Source organism: Schistocerca piceifrons, chromosome 5 (assembly GCF_021461385.2).
Source record: "Schistocerca piceifrons isolate TAMUIC-IGC-003096 chromosome 5, iqSchPice1.1, whole genome shotgun sequence".
NCBI classification, from domain to species: domain Eukaryota; kingdom Metazoa; phylum Arthropoda; class Insecta; order Orthoptera; family Acrididae; genus Schistocerca; species Schistocerca piceifrons.
In genome coordinates this window covers 496,805,499-496,828,623 of record NC_060142.1, presented here as the reverse complement: position 1 = coordinate 496,828,623, position 23,125 = coordinate 496,805,499, and the positions used below count along the sequence as shown (strand labels likewise).

The following is a 23,125-nucleotide window of genomic DNA, read 5'->3' as shown; positions in this document are numbered from 1 at the left end:
AGCAAACCCTCGACTCATGTTTTTCAAAACACCAGCTCAATTTGTGAAGCTCTGTCTCTTGAATTAAGCATCCAACTGTTCTGATACTGTAATTATTTGTTTGTCTGTACATGTACATCACATCTGCCGATATCCGCCCCATTCGGATAATTCCTTCGCGTGTGTCTTTTTTCTTATTTACATTTTCCTACAATATGTCAAAGTTTAAAAGGCAGTCATATGTTAAACATATCTAGTAACGTCTTAAAATATACGGAGAAATAATGAAGACAAAGTTACCACATACACCAAACCATCTTCGAAGAACATTGTACAGCGAGCGCAGAAGTGTAAGCAGTTTTGATGTGCGACAGTGCGATTACGCGTATAGATGTTGATGAGTTCTCAGAGCAGTTTGAATATATGAAACGACGGTGGATACTGAGTTTCAATGATGAAAATACATTCTTAATTGCTTCACTTTGTCATACTGACCATCCATTGAGACGCACAAACTAGCTGTCGTCATGCCATGTACAAATGGGCGGAAAGGCCAGATTTTGTTTGATTACACGAATGGCGCAATATTATTGGTGGGGGCCAACAAAATATTTTCGCATTCACAGAGAAAGTTTGTCTTTGAGATTTCACGAGGAGATCCTGATGGAACAAAAAATGCCTTTGTTTTAATGATTGCCATCCAAATTCGCGTGTTGTATCCGTTTCACTCTTTCCCCTGTTTCCTGACATTACAAAACAGGCTGCCCTTCTCTGAACTTTTTCGATGGCCTCCGTCATTCCTACGTGATGCGGATCGCATACCGCGCAGAGTACTCCAGAGGAGGGCGGACAAGCGTAGTGTAGACAGTCACTTCAGTAGACCTTTTGCATCTTCTAAGTGTTCTGCCAATAAATCTCCGTCTTTGGTTCGCTTTCTCGTCGACGTTATCTACGTGATAATTCCAGTCTAAGTTATAAGTAATTATAATCGTAAGTATTTAGGTGAATTCATAGTCTTTAGATTTATGTGATTTATAGTGTAACGAACGTGACAGTGGCCTCATGGTGGACAGCATGGGAACTTGAGGGCGGGCGTAATCTTCATGATGGTTCCAATCGACCACGTCTGACGACCACACGGGAGGGTCGCCGTATTGTGGACCAACCAGATCGTAATCCTTCGCATCTGCACCTGCCACACGAGAACAAGTAATGGACTCTCTACAAAACTCTGCGTCATCCAACACCATTGCTCGGAGGCCAGCAGCAGCCGGGCTAGGGAATTACTGTCCCATGCGAAAGCTACCATTAAATCAACAACACAATGGCCGCCGAATGCCGGCCGCGGTGGCCGTGCGGTTCTGGCGCTTCAGTCCGGAACCGCGGGACCGCTACGGTCGCAGGTCCGAATCCTGCCTCGGGCATGGGTGTGTGTGATGTCCTTAGGTTAGTTAGGTTTAAGTAGTTCTAAGTTCTAGGGGACTTATGACCTAAGATGTTGAGTCCCATAGTGCTCAGAGCCATTTGAACCACAATTGGCCGCATTTGAAATGGTGCCGTGATGGGGAAGCATGGATTGGTGACGAATGGCGTCGCATTGTGTTCAGCGATGAATCGTGGTTCTGCATTACAACGGATGGCCATCTTCAGCAAGTACGGCGACGACCTGAGCCCATTCTTCCAACGTTTAGGGGAGGCGCAGCGGTGTTAGTCCTGGCGTCATGGTGTGGGGGAACCATTGGCTGTGACTTAAGGTCACGGCTGGTAGTGACTAAGAGTACTCTGACGGCACAACTGTACGTCACGAACATCCTGCGTTCTCATGAACGAAATTAAAACTATATTGATACCTTCAGCTGCCGACGGGCGTTGATATATATCAACGGGGACAGATGAAAATGTGAGCCCCGACCGGGACTCGAACACGGGATCTCCTGCTTACATGGCAGACGCTCTATCCATCTGATATGGCGACAGCAGGGACTATCTCACGCACGCCTCCCGCGAGACCCACGTTCTCACCTTGTATGTCCACACACTACATTCGTAGTGTCCCACCCCAACACACTCATTACTCGTGGAAGACATTCTTACCAAGTCCCGCAAGAGTTCGAGGAATATGTGTGCATCTGCACAGAAGAAAAAGGTCATGGCCGATATTGCCAGAACTATATGCTTATATGGATGTGGTGTCTATTCTTTCGGACATGTCCGAAAGAACGGACACCATATCCATATAAGTATATGCGTTCTCATATGTTACATCTCATGCGACGATATCCTAGCGCCATTCTTCAACAGTGCAATGCTCGTACACACATGGCACGTGTCTCTACGAACTGACTGCGTGGTGTTGACGTACTCCTGTGGGCAGCAACATCTCCCAATCTGTCTCCTACAGAATACGTGTGGACCCAGCTCTGACGACGACTCCTCGGTTGGGGCCAGTACCATAGGAAAGGATACAACGTCTCTGTGGCACCATACCCAACTGAATCAGTGCATGGTTCCCGGCGAGAAAGAGTGTAACGCCATACTGACAAGTGGGCTGAAACTACCAAGTTCTTTGTAGCTTTTGAGACGATTTTGCAGTGACCTAAATAACGTCACATTCCTTCTTAACCCGCGAAGTTTCATTTCACTTCCTCCTTCCCTTTAGTGTGCCGTTTTTTAATGGCAATGTACATCCACTAAGGTGGCAAAAGTCATGGGATAGCGGTATACACCTATACAGATTGCAGTAATATCGCGTACACAACGTGTAAAAGCGCAATGCACTGTTGGAACTGTCATTTGTACTCAGGTGATTCATTTGAAAATGTTTTCGGCTTGATTATGGTCGCACAACGTGAACTAACAGACTGTGAGCGTGTAATGGTGGTAAGGGCTACGATATCCGAAATCGTTAGCGAGTTCAGTATTTCAGGCATTACCTCTCACCACGGACGATGCAGTGGCCCAAAGCCTACACTTAACAACCGAGAACAGCGGCGTTTGCGTAGAGTTGTCAGTGCTAACAGACAAGCAACACTGCATGAACTAAGCGTGGAAATCAATATGGGACGTATGACGTCCACAATACGAGCACGAAGAGTCTCTACATTTGGTACCGGGGTTGCATAGACAAGAGCTTTCAAATGCCTCCATAAATGAAAGTCAAGAGGGTTGAGGTCAGGAGAGCATGGAGGCCATGGAATTGGTCCGCCTCTACCAATCCATCGGTCACCGAATCTGTTGTTGAGAAGCGTACGAACACTTCGACTGAAATGTGCAGGAGCTCCATCGTGCATGAACCACATGTTGTGTCTTACATGTAAAGGCACATGTTCTAGCAGCACAGGTAGAGTATCCCGTATGAAATCATGATAACATGCTCCATTGAGCGTAGGTAGAAGAACATGGGGCCCAATCAAGACATCACCAACAATGCCTGCCTAAACGTTACAGAAAATCTGTGTTGATGACGTGATTGCACAATTGCGTGCGGATTCTCGTCAGCCCACACATGTTGATTGTGAAAATTTACAATTTGATCACGTTGGAATGAAGCCTCATCCGTAAAGAGAACATTTGCACTGAAATAAGAATTGACACATTGTTGGATGAACCATTCGCAGAAGTGTACCCGTGGAGGCCAATCAGCTGCTGATAGTGCCTGCACACGCTGTACTCGGTACGGAAACAACTGGTTCTCCCGTAGCACTCTCCATACAGTGACGTGGTCAACGTTACCTTGTACAGCAGCAACTTCTCTGACGCTGACATTAGGGTTATCGTCAACTGTACGAAGAATTGCCTCGTCCATTGCAGGTGTCCTCGTCGTTCTAGGTCTTCCCCAGTCGCGAGTCATAGGCTGGAATGCACCGTGCACCCTAAGACGCCGATCAATTGCTTCGAACGTCTTCCTGTCGGGACACCTTCGTTCTGGAAATCTGTCTCGATACAAACGTACCGCGCCACGGCTATTGCTCCGTGCTAATCCATACATCAAATGACCATCTGCCAACTCCGCATTTTTAAACATTGCACTGACTGCAAAACCACGTTCGTGATGTACACTAACCTGTTGATGCTACGTACTGATGTTCTTGATGCTAGTACTGTAGAGCAATGAGTCGCATGTCAATACAAGCACCGAAGTCAACATTACCTTCCTTCAATTGGGCCAACTGGCGGTGAATCGAGGAAGTACAGTACATACTGACGAATCTAAAATGTGCTCTAACATGGGAATTAAGCGTTTCCGGACACATGTCCACATAACATCTTTTCTTTATTTGTGTGTGAGGAAGTTTCCTGAAAGTTTAGCCGTACGCTTTTGTAACACCCTGTATATATATAAATAGCAATGGGGATTATTTTGAATAAAATATTGTTTATCAGTTTCAAACAACAGACGTGTAATTATTGCAACCAGATTCCGGTTTCATACTTCTACACCTGGTACATTTAAACAGAGCTGTCGTTGATTCTACGAAGTGGAGGTTTTATTCAAGGCTACCTGCATCTGTTTTCGATCGTCCACGATGATTCTGGATGTACCCAAGAACCTCTTCAGTGAACAACTGTGTAATGCTGCTGACTCTACTTAATCAATCGTTCACGTATGTTGAGAACATTAGAGGATCAGTTACACTCGATGCTACTTTCGTTTTTGTTGAACGTTCTTGCTGGATTCGGTAAGCCACAAATTCATCAAACAAATCTACAAAGACACTACGCGTGATCGTACCTTCGTTGTAAGTTGATGTGGTACCATTTCGAATGACCGTAGCTCTGTTTCGAACTCCTGCCCTGTTTTGTCCAACCTGTAATACGACCAAGCCCATTAAACGTTACGTCGTTTTTGCAGGACAATCCCCTGCCGTACGGTGGCATCGATGGAACCTGGGGAAACAGACACCTTTTCACTTGCGAGCCGAAGCACGGCCTGTTGGTTCCCATCGCCAAGGTCATGCCGGAATACGAGCTGTTCAAGTGGCCTATGCAGCTGAAAGGTAAGTCTATCCACAACTATTTCCGCACTGTATCAGCATGTATTCTTAGGTCTAAAGTTACCCGACGACGGCTTCGCAAACTTGCTTTCAGTGGACGAGATACTGCCCGCAAGCGACACAAGATACAGACTGATAAACTGTAGGCGCTGTCGTGTGCCTCGCTTGGACCAGGCGTCAGACTGTGGCCCAGTGCCCCGTATAGCGCCTGCTTGCCTAGTGCCTCCGATACGCAGTATGGCGTTACGTTCATTTATTCATGTAATTGCCGATTTACCGTGTTTTGTAATCCACATAAAAATTTCTCCATCCATCAAGCAAGCTCAATAATTTAATTATTTACATACTCTCTCTGCTGCTATCCAAGCTCGCCTGCTGTGTCCTGGTTTAGAAATTAATTGTAAAGTATTATTGCAGCTTTTTTACCAGCACGAGAGAGAAAAATCTGGTAGCAGATTAGCAGGGACGGCGCAAGCGATTGACTTTTTCAACATATTTTGCAATAAATTAACGTCTCCGCCTCAGATCGGCGAACAAATTGTATGTATGAAACTTCGTGGCATATTAAAACGGTGTGTCGGAATGGGACTCCAAAGTGGGACCTTTGCCTTTTGCGAGCAAGTGCTCTAGCAACTGAGCTACCCAAACACGATTCACGATCCGTCCTCACAGCTTTAATTTCGCTAGTACTTCATCTCGTACCTTGCAAACTACACAGAAGTTCTCCCACGATTTTCATGACTAACACTGCAGCAGCTGTGCTTGGGTAGCTCAGTTGGCAGAGTACTTCCCGTAAAAGGCAATTGTCCTGGGTTCGAGCCCCAGTCCGACACCCCGTTTCAATCTTCTAGGTAGTTCAGATGGCTCTAAGCACTATGGGACTTAACATCGGAGGTCATCAGTCCCCTAGACTTAGAACTACTTAAACCTAACTAACCTAAGGACATCACACACATCCATGCCCGAGGCAGGATTCGAACTTGCGACCATAGTAGCAACGCGGTTCCCGACTGAAGCGCCTAGAACCGCTCGGCCACAGCAGCTGGCTGCCAGGTAGTATTATACATACAGTTTCTTTGCCGACTCCACTGCAGAGTGAAAAATTCGTTCTGGAAACATCGTACAGGTTGGGGCTAAGCCATGTCTCTGCATTATCCTTTTTTCCAGGACTGCTAATCCTGCAAGTTTCATAGGAGAACTTATACGAAGTTTGGTAGGTAGGAGATGAGGTACCACCGGAAGTAAAGCTATGAGGAGGGGTCGTGACGCGTTCTTGGGAAGCTTAGGCGGATGCCGGCACGGTAGCTCAGCGTGTTCGGTCAGAGAGGCGCTGGCCCTTTGTAATAAAAAAAAAAAGCTGACAAGGGGAGGCCGCCAATTGTGAAATTCAGATTCGATTCATACTGCGCATAATAAAAGCTCATGGCCAGAGGTGTTATGTGGCAAAGCACCAAGATGCACTTCTCAGCCGTTGTCGAGAAGATCAGTTAAAAGAAACCGTTGCGGTGAAATACTCTCTACGATTAATAATTTTCTACAGTCTCGTGGCGCAGCGGTAAGCGCTCGGGTTCGTAATCCGAAGGTCGCCGGTTCGAATCTCGCGCCATGCAATTTTTTTTGTTATTAGTTTTTTTGTAATTAACATATATATATAAACTATTAATGAATTGCTTATGCATGTTGGTGAATGCGGATCGCTCTCCAATTGTACCGCCTCCATTTTTCCGTTTTTTTAACAGGGTGTACCAAAGCTCTCCCGTCCGCACTGATTTTCGACGATGTTATAAGTTGCGCTAGGGACCGCATCTACCTTCTTTCGAAGTTAGCAGGCAACTACGCTGTTATGCGGCGGCTCGTTTCGGCCCATTCAACATCTGTCCTTCAAGTGTAACGAGCGAGTAACGGAGTTTATATTTCATACCTGCCGCAGCAAATTTGTGTTCGTGGGGTCTCTATTCTAATTCGAACGTTTGACTTACGCTATATGCATTCGTTTCGCAATACCGTTTCTACGTCTTCCGTTAACTGTACGTGGTTAACGTTATGAAGACAATTAATAACATTTGTGAAATACAACTTTGTTTGCGGAAAACATAATGATGTTCGAAGTCGCCAGTTTTTCCACGACAAACGACTTTCAACAACTTATCATATGCATAATTGTTGCAACTGATTGCCGGGAATTATATATATATATATATATATATATATATATATATATATATATATATGAATTACAAAAAACAAATACTAAAAAAAAGGGTTGCATGGCGCGAGATTCGACCCGGCGACCTTCGGATTACGTACCCGAGCGCTAACCGCTGCGTCACGACGCTGTAGAAAATTATTAATCGTAGAGAGTATTCACCGCAACGGTTTCTTTTAACTGTCGATATTCTCGACAACGGCTGAGAAGTGCATCTTGGTGCTTTGCCACATAACACCTCTGGCCATGAGCTTTTATTATGCGCAGTATGAATCGAATCTGAATTTCACAATTGGCGGCCTCCCCTTGTGAGTAAAGCAATCAACGATCAACTTGAACGGATGTCCTGTGACTTCCGCCCAGACCAAGCGCAACGAACATTACCGAACAAAATGAAAAAAAAAAGGTGGTAGGGCACTGGCCGCAAAAGGGGAAGGTCCCGGGATCGAGTCCCGGTCCGGCACACAGTTTTAATCAATCAAGAAGTTTCATATCAGCCCATACTCCGCTGTGGAGTGAAAAATTCATTTTAAATTGTATATCAAGTTCCATAAATCACAGTAACTAAAATTCGTTGCTCGTGTAAAATACATTCAAACTTTCCGAAAACCCAAACATCATCTCCTATTTAAAATAATATACAGAAATTTCCTCTTCGCAGCTTGTAAAAATATAAATAAATTATTCTCAAAATATTAGTAATAAATGAGATCTGCAAATTGCATCCAACAGTAACTTTTATTCACTTCAAAGTAAAACTGGTCGTAACTCCACAAGATCACAGTAATCAGTGAATAACATTCATACTTCATAGAACCAGAAATTATAGATGTTAGTTTTTGGTAATTAAAGTTCTAAAGCTTGAACTGAAAACGGAACTCCCAAGGAGAATACATGAGCGCTACTCTGACGAACGACGGCCTTCGACGCATTGGCAGCTGGTTATCCAGGCACACGATCCAGCTCGGTCTTCAGAGGTGTCACATATTCTATCGGTGATAGACAATTACACGGAAAAAAGAATGTAGTTATGAAAGTAAAGTACACGAGTTGGACAAAAGTATTGGGGCGTCACGAGGAATGCATGCTTGAACATAAATGCAGGGGCTAGCCAAGACTACAGGTTGCGCTGTTGTATTTGTCCACGAACCGCACCTGCGCTGTGTCCTCAACACGTTGCAAGTTTCAGTCGTGGTCGGAAAAGTGTGTAGTTGTGAGTGCATTATGTCGGAGCTCAGTGCGTTCAAAGGTGGGCAGATTGTTTTGCTCGTATGATGGGTGCTACCGTAAGCAAGATAGCTTATGTGTTTGGCACCGAACCGAGGATTTATGCCGCGCCCAGAGGAAGAGAAAAACGCCATCCTCTCTGTCGCAACGTGGACGAAAGCGTGTGTTGTCGGATCGCGACAGACCGTCATTGAAGGGGATTGTGACCAAAAGTAACGGGACGAGAGCCGCAAAAGTCTCTGGAGAATTGAATGTCACACTCGCAAACCCCATCAGCACCAAAACAACACGAATGGAGCTCCATAAGAAACGAATTGCAGGGTGAGCTGGAAGTACAAAACCGCGCATCAGTCATGTAAATGCCCGTAACACGAAAATGTATATACAGGGTTATTACAAATGATTGAAGCGATTTCACAGCTCTACAATAACTTTATTATTTGAAATATTTTCACAATGCTTTGCACACACATACAAAAACTCAAAAAGTTTTTTTAGGCATTCACAAATGTTCGATATGTGCCCCTTTAGTGATTCGGCAGACATCAAGCCGATAATCAAGTTCCTCCCACACTCGGCGCAGCGTGTCCCCATCAATGACTTCGAAACCATCGTTGATGCGAGCTCGCAGTTCTGGCACGTTTCTTGGTAGAGGAGGTTTAAACACTGAATCTTTCACATAACCCCACAGAAAGAAATCGCATGGGGTTAAGTCGGGAGAGCGTGGAGGTCATGACACGAATTGCTGATGATGATCTCCACCACGACCGATCCATCGGTTTTCCATATCTCCTGTTTAAGAAATGCGGAACATCATGATGGAAGTGCGGTGGAGCACCATCCTGTTGAAAGATGAAGTCGGTGCTGTCGGTCTCCAGTTGTGGCACGAGCCAATTTTCCAGCATGTCCAGATACACGTGTTCAACCGTTTCTTCGCTCACTGCAGGCCGACCCGATTTCCGCTTACAGAGGCATCCAGAAGCTTTAAACTGCGCATACAATCGCCGAATGGAATTAGCAGTTGGTGAATCTTTGTTGAACTTCGTCCTGAAATGTCGTTGCACTGTTACGACTGACTGATGTGAGTGCATTTCAAGCACGACATACGCTTTCTCGGCTCCCGTCGCCATTTTGTCTCACTGCGCTCTCGAGCGCTCTGGCGGCAGAAACCTGAAGTGCGGCTTCAGCCGATCAAAACTTTATGAGTTTTTCTACGTATCTGTAGTGTGTCATGACCGTACGTCAATGAATGGAGCTACAGTGAATTTATGAAATCGCTTCAATCATTTGTAATAGCCCTGTATATGAAGGTAGTATCTGTTCCCGAAAGAACAGATACCATTGATGACCTTGTAGCGTCTCTAGAATGAAATGATAATTAAATCGACACCCTAGCTGCAAACACGCGTTGATATACATCATTGGGAACATGTTGAAGATGTGTGCCCCGACCGGGACTTGAACCCGGAATCTCCTGTCTGCAGCTAAAAATGGTTCAAATGGTTCTGAGCACTATGAGACTTAACATCTGTGATCATCAGTCCCCTAGACGTAGAACTACTTAAACCTAAGGACATCACACACATCCATGCCCGAGGCAGGATTCGAACCTACGAGCGTAGTGGTCGCGCGGTTCCGGACTGAAGCGCCTAGAACCGCTTGGCCACCGAGGCCGGTGTCTGCAGCTAGGGTGTCGATTTAATTATCATTTCATTATAGAAAAGCTGCAAGGTCATCAATGGTATCTGTTCTTCCGGGAACGGATACTACCTTCATATATAGTTAAAATATGGCTACCGGGCCATTGATCTTCTTGTGCGAACGCACACGCTATGCCCCAACACGTACGGGACTTGGTGGAGTAATCTGCCACGAATAATGAGTGTGATGGGCAAACATCTGTTAGGCGCACTACAAATTAGTGGTGTGGACATGTTGGGAATGTGGGTCTCACGGGGAGCGTGCAAGGGATAAGTCCCTGCAGGCGAACTATCCTCCGTGTCCTCGGTGGCTCAGATGGGTAGAGCGTCTGCCATGTAAGCAGGAGATCCCGGATTCGAGTCCAGGTCGTGCACACATTTTCAACACGTCCCCAATGATGTATATCAACGCCTGTTTTCAGCCAGGGTGTCGATTTGATTATCATTTCGTAACAGGAAAACGTGGTGTCGAAGACATAAAACCTGGACTACTGAGGAATAGAAGAAAGTTATTTGGTTGGATTACGCTTTTTTAACACTGTTTCGAATATCTGGACGAGTTAACATCCCAAGAGCGATTCATGGCGGGGGTTCCGCCTTGATTTCGGCAGCCATATTGTGGTATTCCACGGGAACCATGGTTACCGTGCAACGTCACATTACTGCCAAGGTTTACGTGACCATTTTAGGGGATCAATTTCACTCCCTAGTACGTTCCCCAATGATGATGCTGTGTTAGAAGACGAGAGGGCCGCTGTTCACACATCTCGCAGAGCTGGTCTTGAGAGCGCGAGGTTGAACTGTCGCATCTCCCCTCGCCACCAGTCACCAGATTTCAGTATTGTCGAACCTTTGCGGCTTGTTGTGGAGAGACGTGTGCACGATAGCTGTCCACCTCCATCAGCGTTACCTGAGCTTGCCACTATGTAGCAAGAATGGTAAAGGATTCACATTTAAAACCATATAGAACAAGCATTTATCCTCTCGAAGACAACTGGAACCAGTTTTCAATTCCAACGGCTTTCGTACTTTGTATTAGGCATGGTAATGTGATGGCGTCCTCTTGGGTAAAATATTCCGGAGGTAAAATAGTCCCCCATTCGGATCTCCGGGCGGGGACTACTCAAGAGGACGTCGTTATCAGGAGAAAGAAAACTGGCGTTCTACGGATCGGAGCGTGGAATGTCAGATCCCTTAATCGGGCAGGTAGATTAGAAAATTTAAAAAGGGAAATGGATAGGTTAAAGTTAGATATAGTGGGAATTAGTGATTTCGGTGGCAGAAGGAACAAGACTTTTGGTCAGGCGATTACAGGGTTATAAATACAAAATCAAATAGGGGTATTGCAGGAGTAGGTTTAATAATGAATAAAAAAATAGGAGTGCGGGTTAGCTACTACAAACAGCATAGTGAACACATTATTGTGGCCAAGATAGACACACAGCCCATGCCTACTACAGTAGTACAAGTTTATATGCCAACTAGCTCTGCAGATGATGAAGAAATTGATGAAATGCATGACGAGATAAAAGAAATTATTCAGGTAGTGAAGGGAGACGAAAATTTAATAGTCATGGGTGACTGGAATTCGAGTGTAGGAAAAGGGAGAGAAGGAAACGTAGTAGGTGAATATGGATTGGGGGGAAGAAATGAAAGAGGAAGCCGCCTTGTAGAATTTTGCACAGAGCATAACTTAATCATAGCTAACACTTGGTTCAAGAATCATAAAAGAAGGTTGTATACCTGGAAGAATCCTGGAGATACTAAAAGGTATCAGATAGATTATATAATGGTAAGACAGAGATTTAGGAACCAGGTTTTAAATTGTAAGACATTTCCAGGGGCAGATGTGGATTCTGACCACAATCTATTGGTTATGAACTGTAGATTGAAACTGAAAAAACTGCAAAAAGGTGAGAATTTAAGGAGATGGGACCTGCATAAACTGAAAGAACCAGACATTGTAGAGAGTTTCAGGGAGAGCATAAGGGAACAATTGACAGGAATGGGGGAAAGAAATACAGTAGAAGAAGAATGGGTAGCTCTGAGGGATGAAGTAGTGAAGGCAGCAGACGATCAAGTAGGTAAAAAGACGAGGGCTAATAGAAATCCTTGGGTAACAGAAGAAATATTGAATTTAATTGATGAAAGGAGAAAATATAAAAATGCAGTAAATGAAGCAGGCAAAAAGGAATACAAACGTCTCAAAAATGAGATCGACAGGAATTGCAAAATGGCTAAGCAGGGATGGCTAGAGGACAAATGTAAGGTTGTAGAGGCCTGTCTCACTAGGGGTAAGATAGATACTGCCTACAGGAAAATTAAAGAGACCTTTGGAGAGAAGAGAGCCACTTGTATGAATATCAAGAGCTCAGATGGCAACCCAGTTCTAAGCAAAGAAGGGAAGGCAGAAAGGTGGAAGGAGTATATAGAGGGTTTATACAAGGGCGATGTACTTGAGGACAATATTATGGAAATGGAAGAGGATGTAGATGAAGACGAAATGGGAGATAAGATACTGCGTGAAGAGTTTGACAGAGCACTGAAAGACCTGAGTCGAAACAAGGCCCTGGGTGTAGACAACATTCCATTAGAACTACTGATGGCCTTGGGAGAGCCAGTCATGACAAGACTGTACCATCTGGTGAGCAAGATGTATGAGACAGGCGAAATACCCTCAGACTTCAAGAAGAATATAATAATTCCAATCACAAAGAAAGCAGGTGTTGACAGATGTGAAAATTACCGAACTATCAGTTTAATAAGTCACAGCTGCAAAATACTAACGCGAATTCTTTACAGACGAATGGAAAAACTGGTAGAAGCGGACCTCGGGGAAGATCAGTTTGGATTCCGTAGAAATGTTGGAACACGTGAGGCAATACTAACCTTACGACTTATCTTAGAAGAAAGATTAAGGAAAGGCAAACCTACGTTTCTAGCATTTGTAGACTTAGAGAAAGCTTTTGACAGCGTTAACTGGAATACTCTCTTTCAAATGCTGAAGGTGGCAGGGGTAAAATACAGAAACCAGATAGCAGTTATAAGAGTCGAGGGGCATGAAAGGGAAGCAATGGTTGGGAAAGGAGTGAGACAGGGTTGTAGCCTCTCCCCGATTTTATTCAATCTGTATATTGAGCAAGCAGTAAAGGAAACAAAAGAAAAATTCGGAGTAGGTATTAAAATTCATGGAGAAGAAGTAAAAACTTTGAGGTTCGCCGATGACATTGTAATTCTGTCAGAGACAGCAAAGGACTTGGAAGAGCAGTTGAACGGAATGGACAGTGTCTTGAAAGGAGGATATAAGATGAACATAAACAAAAGCAAAACGAGGATAATGGAATGTAGTCGAATTAAGTCGGGTGATGCTGAGGGAATTAGATTAGAAAATGAGGCACTTAAAGTAGTAAAGGAGTTTCGCTATTTAGGGAGTAAAGTAAGTGATGATGGTCGAAGTAGAGAGGATATAAAATGTAGACTGGCAATGGCAAGGAAATCGTTTCTGAAGAAGAGAAATTTGTTAACATTGAGTATAGATTTAAGTGTCAGGAAGTCGTTTCTGAAAGTATTTGTATGGAGTGTAGCCATGTATGGAAGTGAAACATGAACGATAACTAGTTTGGACAAGAAGAGAATAGAAGCTTTCGAAATGTGGTGCTACAGAAGAATGCTGAAGATAAGGTGGGTAGATCACGTAACTAATGAGGAGGTATTGAATAGGAATGGGGAGAAGAGAAGTTTGTGGCACAACTTGACTAGAAGAAGGGATCGGTTGGTAGGACATGTTTTGAGGCATCAAGGGATCACAAATTTAGCATTGGAGGGCAGCGTGGAGGGTAAAAATCGTAGAGGGAGACCAAGAGATGAATACACTAAGCAGATTCAGAAGGATGTAGGTTGCAGTAGGTACTGGGAGATGAAGAAGCTTGCACAGGATAGAGTAGCATGGAGAGCTGCAGCAAACCAGTCTCAGGACTGAAGACCACAACAACAACAATGTGTTGTGAGTTTGGGACATCCACCACCTGCACATCTACTTTGAAACATAATAAACCTTGTAAAAATCCATAGTACATAAAATTGGTTGGTCGCTGGTGCAAAATAGTTTTGCAAATGACTTTGTGACGCCACAGCAAGTCCCTCACAAGTGTTCGAGAGGTGCGCTCCGTAAAATCGTGCCGTATGCAGCCCGCTACACTTTTGTGAATAGCAAATCCGCACAACACTGGGGAAGTTAGACGTTGCAGAGCATATCCGGCCGACGGTTGTCTCCTTGGATTTTCTACTTCATAAACACACCAAAGAAAAAGTTAATGATCCCTGGAGATTTCACCAATAGCATGTAACACCATACCCCCAATGCCCCGCAGCCCTGATAATGGCTTCTATTCGGTGAGGGTTCTTCGCGCATGCAATATGCAGCTGAAGCCGCTCTATTAAATTGGTCCCGTGGACCTAGTAGATTACGGCGATGTTGACTGCTGCATTTCACCAGCTGCTCCAACCAGCCACAGACATTTTCTGTAACATTAGGATCGGGCGATTTATCAGGCTAGTTGCAGTGCGATAAGTGTCAGAGTGTTCGTCAGACCACGGGCGACAGCGTGCAGCCAAGGAAGACGGGAGTTTCTACACCACACTCATCATGAAGATGTAGAAAATGGTTCAGATGGCTCTGAGCACTATGGGACTTAACTTCTGAGGTCATCAGTCCCCTAGAACTTAGAACTACTTAAGCCTAACAAACCTAAGGACATCACGCACACCCATGCCCGAGGCAGGATTCGAACCTGCGGCCGTAGCGGTCGCGCGAAGATGTAGAAAGGCCGACACTTTTAAATTCAATAAACTTTACCTACAGTCGAATACTTTACGTTATTTTATAATATTTAGAAATACACCAGTTTCGGCAATTCATTTTGCCATCTTCAGGACCCATACGATTTTTCGAATGAACGAGCTTATCGTATAGCGCCATAAAACTGGATACTATGAATCCCAATCGTTGTGCAACTGATTCATACGAAAGCGTGACACAACGATTGAGATTCACGGCATCCAATATTATGGCTCTATACGATATGCTCGTTGATTCGAAAAAAGCGTATGGGGCCTGAAGATGGCAAAATGAATGGCCGAAGCTAGTTGCGTTCGAAATAAAATAAAATAACCTAAAGTATACGGCTGTTGGTAAAGATTATTGAATTGAAAAGTACATACCAGCTGATTCCCCTGGCCATAATGGACCGACAGAGACTGAGGCCGACACTTAGTCGCTGGGTATGTTCAGATAAATTTACTAGTTTATGTTGACGATTACCTGAATGAGTGCGCTCAAGTCTTGGTACCCACAAAACATCACAGAACCACTTCTGGCCTGAACTACAACGTCCACATCCTGCGGGTTAAACGCCTTATTGATCCGTTGGTGCACTAGACTACCTGCATCATTTGAATGAAGGCAAAATCACGATTCGTCGAATCACACTACACCCCTTTTGCCAGTTACTGTTCAGTTTCTGTGTTGTTTGGTCCGTTGAAGACGTGCACCTACACTCTAAGGCAAAGGAAAAAAAAAAAGAAAGAAAAGAAAGACGCACCACGAAGCAATTACCCGAAAAGGGACAGACGTCGGGAGATGAGACGTACATGTACAGGCAAACAAATGATTGTATTGTATTGTACGTATGTTAACCGTGGACCTAGAAACGACGGAGAGGCTCCGTCCCTGCCACATCCGCAGTGGTCCACAACCCCACGACGACTACCGCAGTCTACTTCACCCCTCCGCCGCCCCACACCGAACTCAGGGTTATTGTGCGGCTCGGCCCCCGGTGGACGCCCCCCCCCCCCCCCCCCCCCCCAGGAAACGTCTCACACCAGATGAGTGTCACCCCTATGTTTGCGTGGTAGAGTAATGGTGGTGTACGCGTACGTGGAGAACTTGATTGCACAGCAATCGCCGACATAGTGTATCTGAGGCGGAATAAGGGGAACCAGCCCGCATTCGCCGAGGCAGATGGAAAACCGCCTGAAAACCATCCACAGACTGGCCGGTTCACTGGACCTCGACACAAGTCCGCCGGACGGATTCGTGCTGGGTCCAGGCGCTCCTTCCCACTCCGGAAAAGCGTGCGTTAGACCGCTCGGCTAACCGGGTGGGCAAACTAATGATTACTGAAACTTCCTGGCAGATTAAAACTGTGTGCCCTACCGAGAATCGAACTCGGGACCTTTGCCTTTCGCGGGCAAGTGCTCTAACATCTGAGCTACCAAAGCACGACTCACGCCCGGTCCTCACAGCTTTACTTCTGCCAGTATCTCGTCTCCTACCTTCCAAACTTTACAGAAGCTCTCCTGCGAACCTTGCAGAACTAGCACTCCTGAAAGAAAGGATACTGCGGAGACATGGCTTAGCCACAGCCTGGGGGATGTTTCCAGAATGAGATTTTCACTCTGCAGCGGAGTGTGCGCTCATATGAAATTTCCTGGCAGATTAAAACTGTGTGCCCGACCGAGACTCGAACTCGGGACCTTTGCCTTTCGCGGGCAAGTGCTCTACCATCTGAGCTACCAAAGAACGACTCACGCCCGGTCCTCACAGCTTTACTTCTGCCAGTATCTCGTCTCCTACCTTCCAAACTTTACAGAAGCTCTCCTGCGAACCTTGCAGAACTAGCACTCCTGAAAGAAAGGATACTGCGGAGATATGACTTAGCCACAGCCTGGGGGATGTTTCCAGAATGAGATTTTCACTCTGCAGCGGAGTGTGCGCTGATATGAAACTTCCTGGCAGATTAAAACTGTGTGCCCGACCGAGACTCGAACTCGGGACCTTTGCCTTTCGCGGGCAAGTGCTCTACCATCTGAGCTACCAAAGCACGACTCACGCCCGGTCCTCACAGCTTTACTTCTGCCAGTATCTCGTCTCCTACCTTCCAAACTTTACAGAAGCTCTCCTGCGAACCTTGCAGAACTAGCACTCCTGAAAGAAAGGATACTGCGGAGACATGACTTAGCCACAGCCTGGGGGATGTTTCCAGAATGAGATTTTCACTCTGCAGCGGAGTGTGCGCTGATATGAAACTTCCTGGCAGATTAAAACTGTGTGCCCGACCGAGACTCGAACTCGGGATCTTTGCCTTTTGCGGGCAAGTGCTCTACCATCTATTTCAGAAATTTGGGTTCAAATGGCTCTGAGCACTATGGGACTTAACATCTGAGGTCAGTCCCCTAGAACTTAGAACGAATTAAACCTAACTAACCTAAGGACATCACACATTCATGCCCGAGGCAGGATTCGAACCTGCGACCGTAGCGGTCGCTCGGTTCCAGAGTGAAGCGCCTAGAACCGCTCGACCACTCCGGCCGGCATTTCAGAAAAATTGGATGATTTATTCAAGAGTAAGAGCATCACAAATCGAGAAAGCCAATAACCTGTTGGTTCACCTCTGGATCTTTTGCAAACAGTTATTCGACTTGGCGTTGATAGAAGGAATTGTTGGACGTCCACCTGAGAGATATTGTGCCGTACTCTGTCCAATTGGCGCTTTATATCGTCAAAATCCCGAGTTTGTTGGAGGACCTTGCCCTTAATGCTGAAAGCATTCTCAGTTGGGGAGAGATCGAGTAACTTTGTTGGCCAAGATACAGTTTGGCAAGCACGAAGACAAACAGTACAAACTCTCATAATTTGCATATGGGCATTATATTGCTGAAATGTAAGCCCAGGATGGCTTGTTATGAAGGGTAACAAAAAGGGGCGTAGAATATTATTGATGTGCCGCTGTGCTGTAATGGTCCCCCAGATGACAATCAAAGGCGAAATGAAACGGCATCCAAGATCATCACTCCTGTTTGTTGGGCCGTATGGCGAGTGACAGTCAGCTTGGAATTTCCCGCCGTCCAGGGCGTTATCAGACCTGTCTTCGCTGCTCCTCGCGGCTCAATTCGAAGCGGGACTCATAAGCGAAGACAATGAGAGTCCACGCCGAAGACGTGCCTGGGTATGACCTGGACGGCAGTGGGATACCAACCTGACAGCTCGATATTCTGATGTGATGGTCTGGGATGTCATTTCATTTCGTAGCAGGACCACTTAGGTTGTCATCCGCAGCACCCTCACCCCACAGCGGTACGGCGACGACTTTAGAGGCCTGGTTTTGTTGTCCTTCATGGCAAGCCATCCTGAACTCACAATTCAGCAAGATAATATTCGCCCTCGAACGGCGAGAGTTTCCGTTGCTTGCCTTCGTGCTTGTCAAACCCTACTTTGGCCAGCAAGTTCACCGGATCTCTTCCCAATTGAGAACATCTGGAGCATTATGGGCAGAGCCCTCCAACCAGCTCGCGATTTTTACGATCTAACGCGTCAGGTGGACAGAATTTGGCACGATGTCCCACAGGGTGACATCCAGCAAATTTAGTAATCAAAGCAAAGCCGAATAATTGCTTGCATAAAGGACAGAGCTAGACCAACGCGTTATTGACTTGCTCAATTTATCAAACTCTCTCCCATGAATAGATCATCCGATTTTTCTGAAATTGTAAACATTCGTCTGTCTGAAGGTATCCCACCCCAAATGTCTATTGCATGCTGTTGTCTTCACAATGTTTACTCGAAAATTGGTAGTGATGGACCTGCGATTAGTTTATCAGTTTTTAACTGTTATTTCATATTTCTTGACAGCTCTACACTATTGTAGAAGTTAATATATTGTTCCGCGCGGAATCACACACAGCAATATCAATCCGCATTCGTTTCCATGTAAGTTGCTGTGTGCTGGAGCGCGTTGCTGACTGCATAGCTATCAGGCGCAGCTCCTCCGCAGTTTTGTCCAAACAGTGTCTTTCTACATGGGAGCCCCCGAGACAGTGGGACATCCGTAAGTATCTGAACATGATAAGGCTCGCTAAAATATGGTACATTCGCGCAGGACCGTATTTAGGATGTATAGGTCTTTAGGTTGAACCTCTTGGTATTGGGTCCATACCAGGAGAAAATCTGTGTTAGCTTACTTGCACAAATAGCATCGTAGCAGTTTTAGAACTAAAATCCTGTCACACTATATTTAAAGTTTATTATTTAATTGCACTAAATTTTAGTATACGTTTAGGTTTTAATGAATTCATGAGAGCAAAAAACTAAAATCATTGAAATATTCAACAAGATTTATAAGCATAGCTATCAACAGCTATTTCTTTTTAAAAAAGAATTAAAATGTTGAGATACATGTCCACGCAAACTTCAGTTTTAAAAAATATAACTCCCATGTTTGCTAGCCAAATGCAAGATACCAAAATGAACGTATCAACGAAACAGATTTTAACTTCATTCAATTCACATCTAATGCTTTCGGAAATATGTTGTTGTTGCGGTCTTCAGTCCTGAGACTGGTTTGATGCAGCTCTCCATGCTACTCTATCCTGTGCAAGCTGCTTCATCTCCCAGTACGTACTGGAGCCTACATCCTTCTGAATCTGTTTAGTGTATTCATCTCTTGCTTTCCCTCTACGATTTTTACCCTCCACGCTGCCCTCCAATACTAAATTGGTGATCCCTTGATGCCTCAGAACATGTCCTACCAACCGACCCCTTCTTCTAGTCAAGTTGTGCCACAAACTTCTCTTCTCCCCAATCCTATTCAATACTTCCTCATTAGTTATGTGATCTACCCATCTAATCTTCAGTATTCTTCTGTAGCACCACATTCCAAAAGCTTCTATTCTCTTCTTGTCCAAACTATGTATCGTCCATGTTTCACTTCCATACATGGCTTCACTCCATACAAATACTTTCAGAAATGACTTCCTGACACTTAAATCTATACTCGATGTTAACAAATTTCTCTTCTTCAGAAACGCTTTCCTTGCCATTGCCAGTCCACATTTTATATCCTCTCTACTTCGACCATCATCAGTTATTTTGCTTCCCAAATAGCAAAACTCCTTTACTACTTTAAGTGTCTCATTTCCTAATGTAATTCCCTCAGCATCACCCGACTTAATTCGACTACGTTCCATTATCCTCGTTTTGCTTTTGTTGATGTTCATCTTATATCCTCTTTTCAAGAGACTATCCATTCCGTTCAACTGTTCTTCCAAGTCCTTTGCTGTCTCTGATACAATTACAATGTCACCGGCGAACCTCAAAGTTTTTATTTCTTCTCCATGGATTTTAATACCTTCTCTGAATTTTTCTTTTGTTTCCTTCACTACTTGCTCAATATACAGATTGAATAACATCGAGGATAGGCTACAGCCCTGTCTCACTTCCTTCCCAACCACTGCTTCCCTTTCATGCCCCTCGATTCGTATAACTGCCATCCGGTTTCTGTACAAATTGTAAATAGCCTTTCGCTCCCTGTATTTTACCCCTGCCACCTTCAGAATTTGAAAGATTTCGGAAATAATCGGAATTAAAGTGAAAATTTTAATTAATCATATAGGCTAATTCTTTTGCAGCTTTACTTTATACTAATTAAACTACAATACTTAAAATATTACTTTCATTACTGAGCGAAACGAAAATGTTTAGCCTTTTGTGGCGGTTCTCGTATTTAATGGCCGAACAGGTTGGGGTTTAGGAGATAAAAATTCGATCTTCAGTTACCGATTGCTCGCTTCACCCTAAATATCAGTACTGCTAATCGTTCATAAAAAGGGGCCTAACGCACAAAAAAAAACGAATATAGCAAAATATACAGGACGTATTATTACTAAGGCCCTAAATTTGCTTCTGTCTGCATATTATCACGTACTTCTTATAGTAATGATATTCCGCTGCTCCCTGCATATAACAGTTCCAAGAAATAATCCACCACACGCAAAGAATAATTGTTTCTCCCTAAACGAGGAATATTCATTAAGTTAAAAGAAAATTTGCACTGTATTCTAGTGGAAATAGTAGTTCACACAGTCACTCAAATTCCCACACCACGTTAAAGAGAAACAGTGAACTGTTGAAATTAATTCTTCATATGTATTCTGAAAACACATATACAGTTATTGCCCTTCTTGCTGTCTCACTGTCCGTCTTGAAGTGAAATTTAGTGAGTTACATTAGTCAGGAATGGACACAAGGTAAAGACTGACTGCAATACATTCATATATTTTATATTCTGGACTTCCATAGCTGTCGAAAGGCATGATGTTAAGAAGAATTCCGATGACAGCTCGTGAAATTGTTATTTTATTAATGTACAACCGGTTTCGCGGCCTAAAGCCACATAATCAGGTGCACTGTACATGGTAAAATGGAATATACAGAGTCTCAACATTGTTGATATTAAAATTAACAAATTTGATATCTAAAATATACTCATAATATTATAAGGTCATGGGTGTTCCCATCGTTCCTAGCTGAGATGTATTCTTCAGTGAGTGTTGTCTGCATTACATTGACGAAAGAAGGGTAGCAAAGAGCTAACTCATTAATTTCGTAAAACTTACTGGTGGGTGGACCGTGTAGTTATAGACCTCACAAGCAGTTTTTACGGAATTAATGGATCAAGGCTTTGTCACCCTTCGTTTGCCAATTTAATGTAGACAATATTCACTGAATAATATAATTTCACTAGGAGGGATGTGTACACCTATGATCTTCTAACATTGAGTATATTTTAGATATTGCCGATTTGATATCCACAAAGTTGAGCACTGTATATTACTCTTTACCTTGTAGATTGCACACGATGATGCGACTGCAGGCCGCGAAACCGATTGTGTATCAATGAAATAGTTTTACCAGCCGCGCGGGATTAGCCGAGCGGTCTTAGGCGCTGCAGTCATGGACTGTGCGGCTGGTCGCGGCGGAGGTTCGAGCCCTTCCTCGGGCATGGGTGTGTGTGTTTGTCCTTAGGATAATTTAGGTTAAGTAGTGTGTAAGCTTTGGGACTGATGATCTTAGCAGTTAAGTCCCATAAGATTTCACACACATTTGAACAAGTTGTACCAGATGTTATCGGAATTCTCCCTGTTATCATACATTCATGTATAGCCCTTCATTCTGCAAGAAACAGCGGCAGGCGGGTTGTGTAGCACAGCGTGCTCCTTGATGATGATTTCGCGCCTGCACTCATCCACGCTGATCACCTGGGTACGATGTTCTCCAGTATGTGGTGCCGTGTTGCGTCTCGTGCACTCTTTGATGGTGATATGAAACATATTTTTCACGAACATTAATACAAGGATTTTTGTCCGTTTTCTATCTCTCTTTCGTTACTCAGCAAACGTTTCCAGTTTATCAAACTTTAGTTAACATATATGGTTGTACTGTTAGACTGTTTTCTAATACTGAGGTTTGAAGACTGTTTTGGATCAACTTCAATTCTGTTGTTTTTGATAATAAGTACAGCCTTAGACCGATCTGCATATTAGAAAAATCTTTTTTCATGGGTCTTGTATTGGATGAAATGAAGTATCGAAGAGTTCGCTTTTGAGAAATGTAACTCATTTATTACTAGCAAAATTCCGTTTATGTTTCTTTTAAAAGTCGCCACAGTTTTGGTGACAGAAGTGCCACGTTTTTGACTGGGTACCGTTGGGAATTCGACGAGAGGTAGCATAGGGTATGGAAGTTGAATGCTGACTTAATTCGTACCAGCTGTCCACTAAAAAATTCAGCCGAATACGCCCGTACAACATAATTAAGTCTGCATCTAAAACGATAATGAGAGGTCCCGCAGCACAGTAGTGAAACCAAAAACTTTTATTTTAGATCTTTGTGGTGTAGGCCCCTGAGTTGCAGTATAGTGTACGAGAATCATTTCTATACTATACGATCAGCTCCAGTCTTTTGGAGATTGGTAAAGGAATCGCCTTTTAATTTTGTATATTCGAGTACAACATGGGGCTGGTGTAATGCGATTTTACCATTATTATAATATTTATCATTTGTCATTGCTAACACAATGGCTGCTCAGAAAATGGCCGAGTAGTTTGTTTACAGTGAGCGTTTGAAGAAACAGTCTGTAACATGGCTGCCAAATATCACTATGTGATACTGTTTATTTTTCTGC

General features: G+C 44.1%; 1 protein-coding gene across 1 annotated transcript in view; it reads left to right on the top strand.

Annotated features, from left to right (window-relative positions):
• LOC124797853 overlaps positions 1-23,125 on the top strand; it is a 432,230-nt gene that overhangs the window by 109,202 nt on the left and 299,903 nt on the right. The window contains exon 3 of the mRNA XM_047260921.1: positions 4,832-4,976. Within this exon, the coding sequence (XP_047116877.1) occupies positions 4,832-4,976 (145 nt within the window). The remainder of the gene's footprint in view (positions 1-4,831; positions 4,977-23,125) is intronic.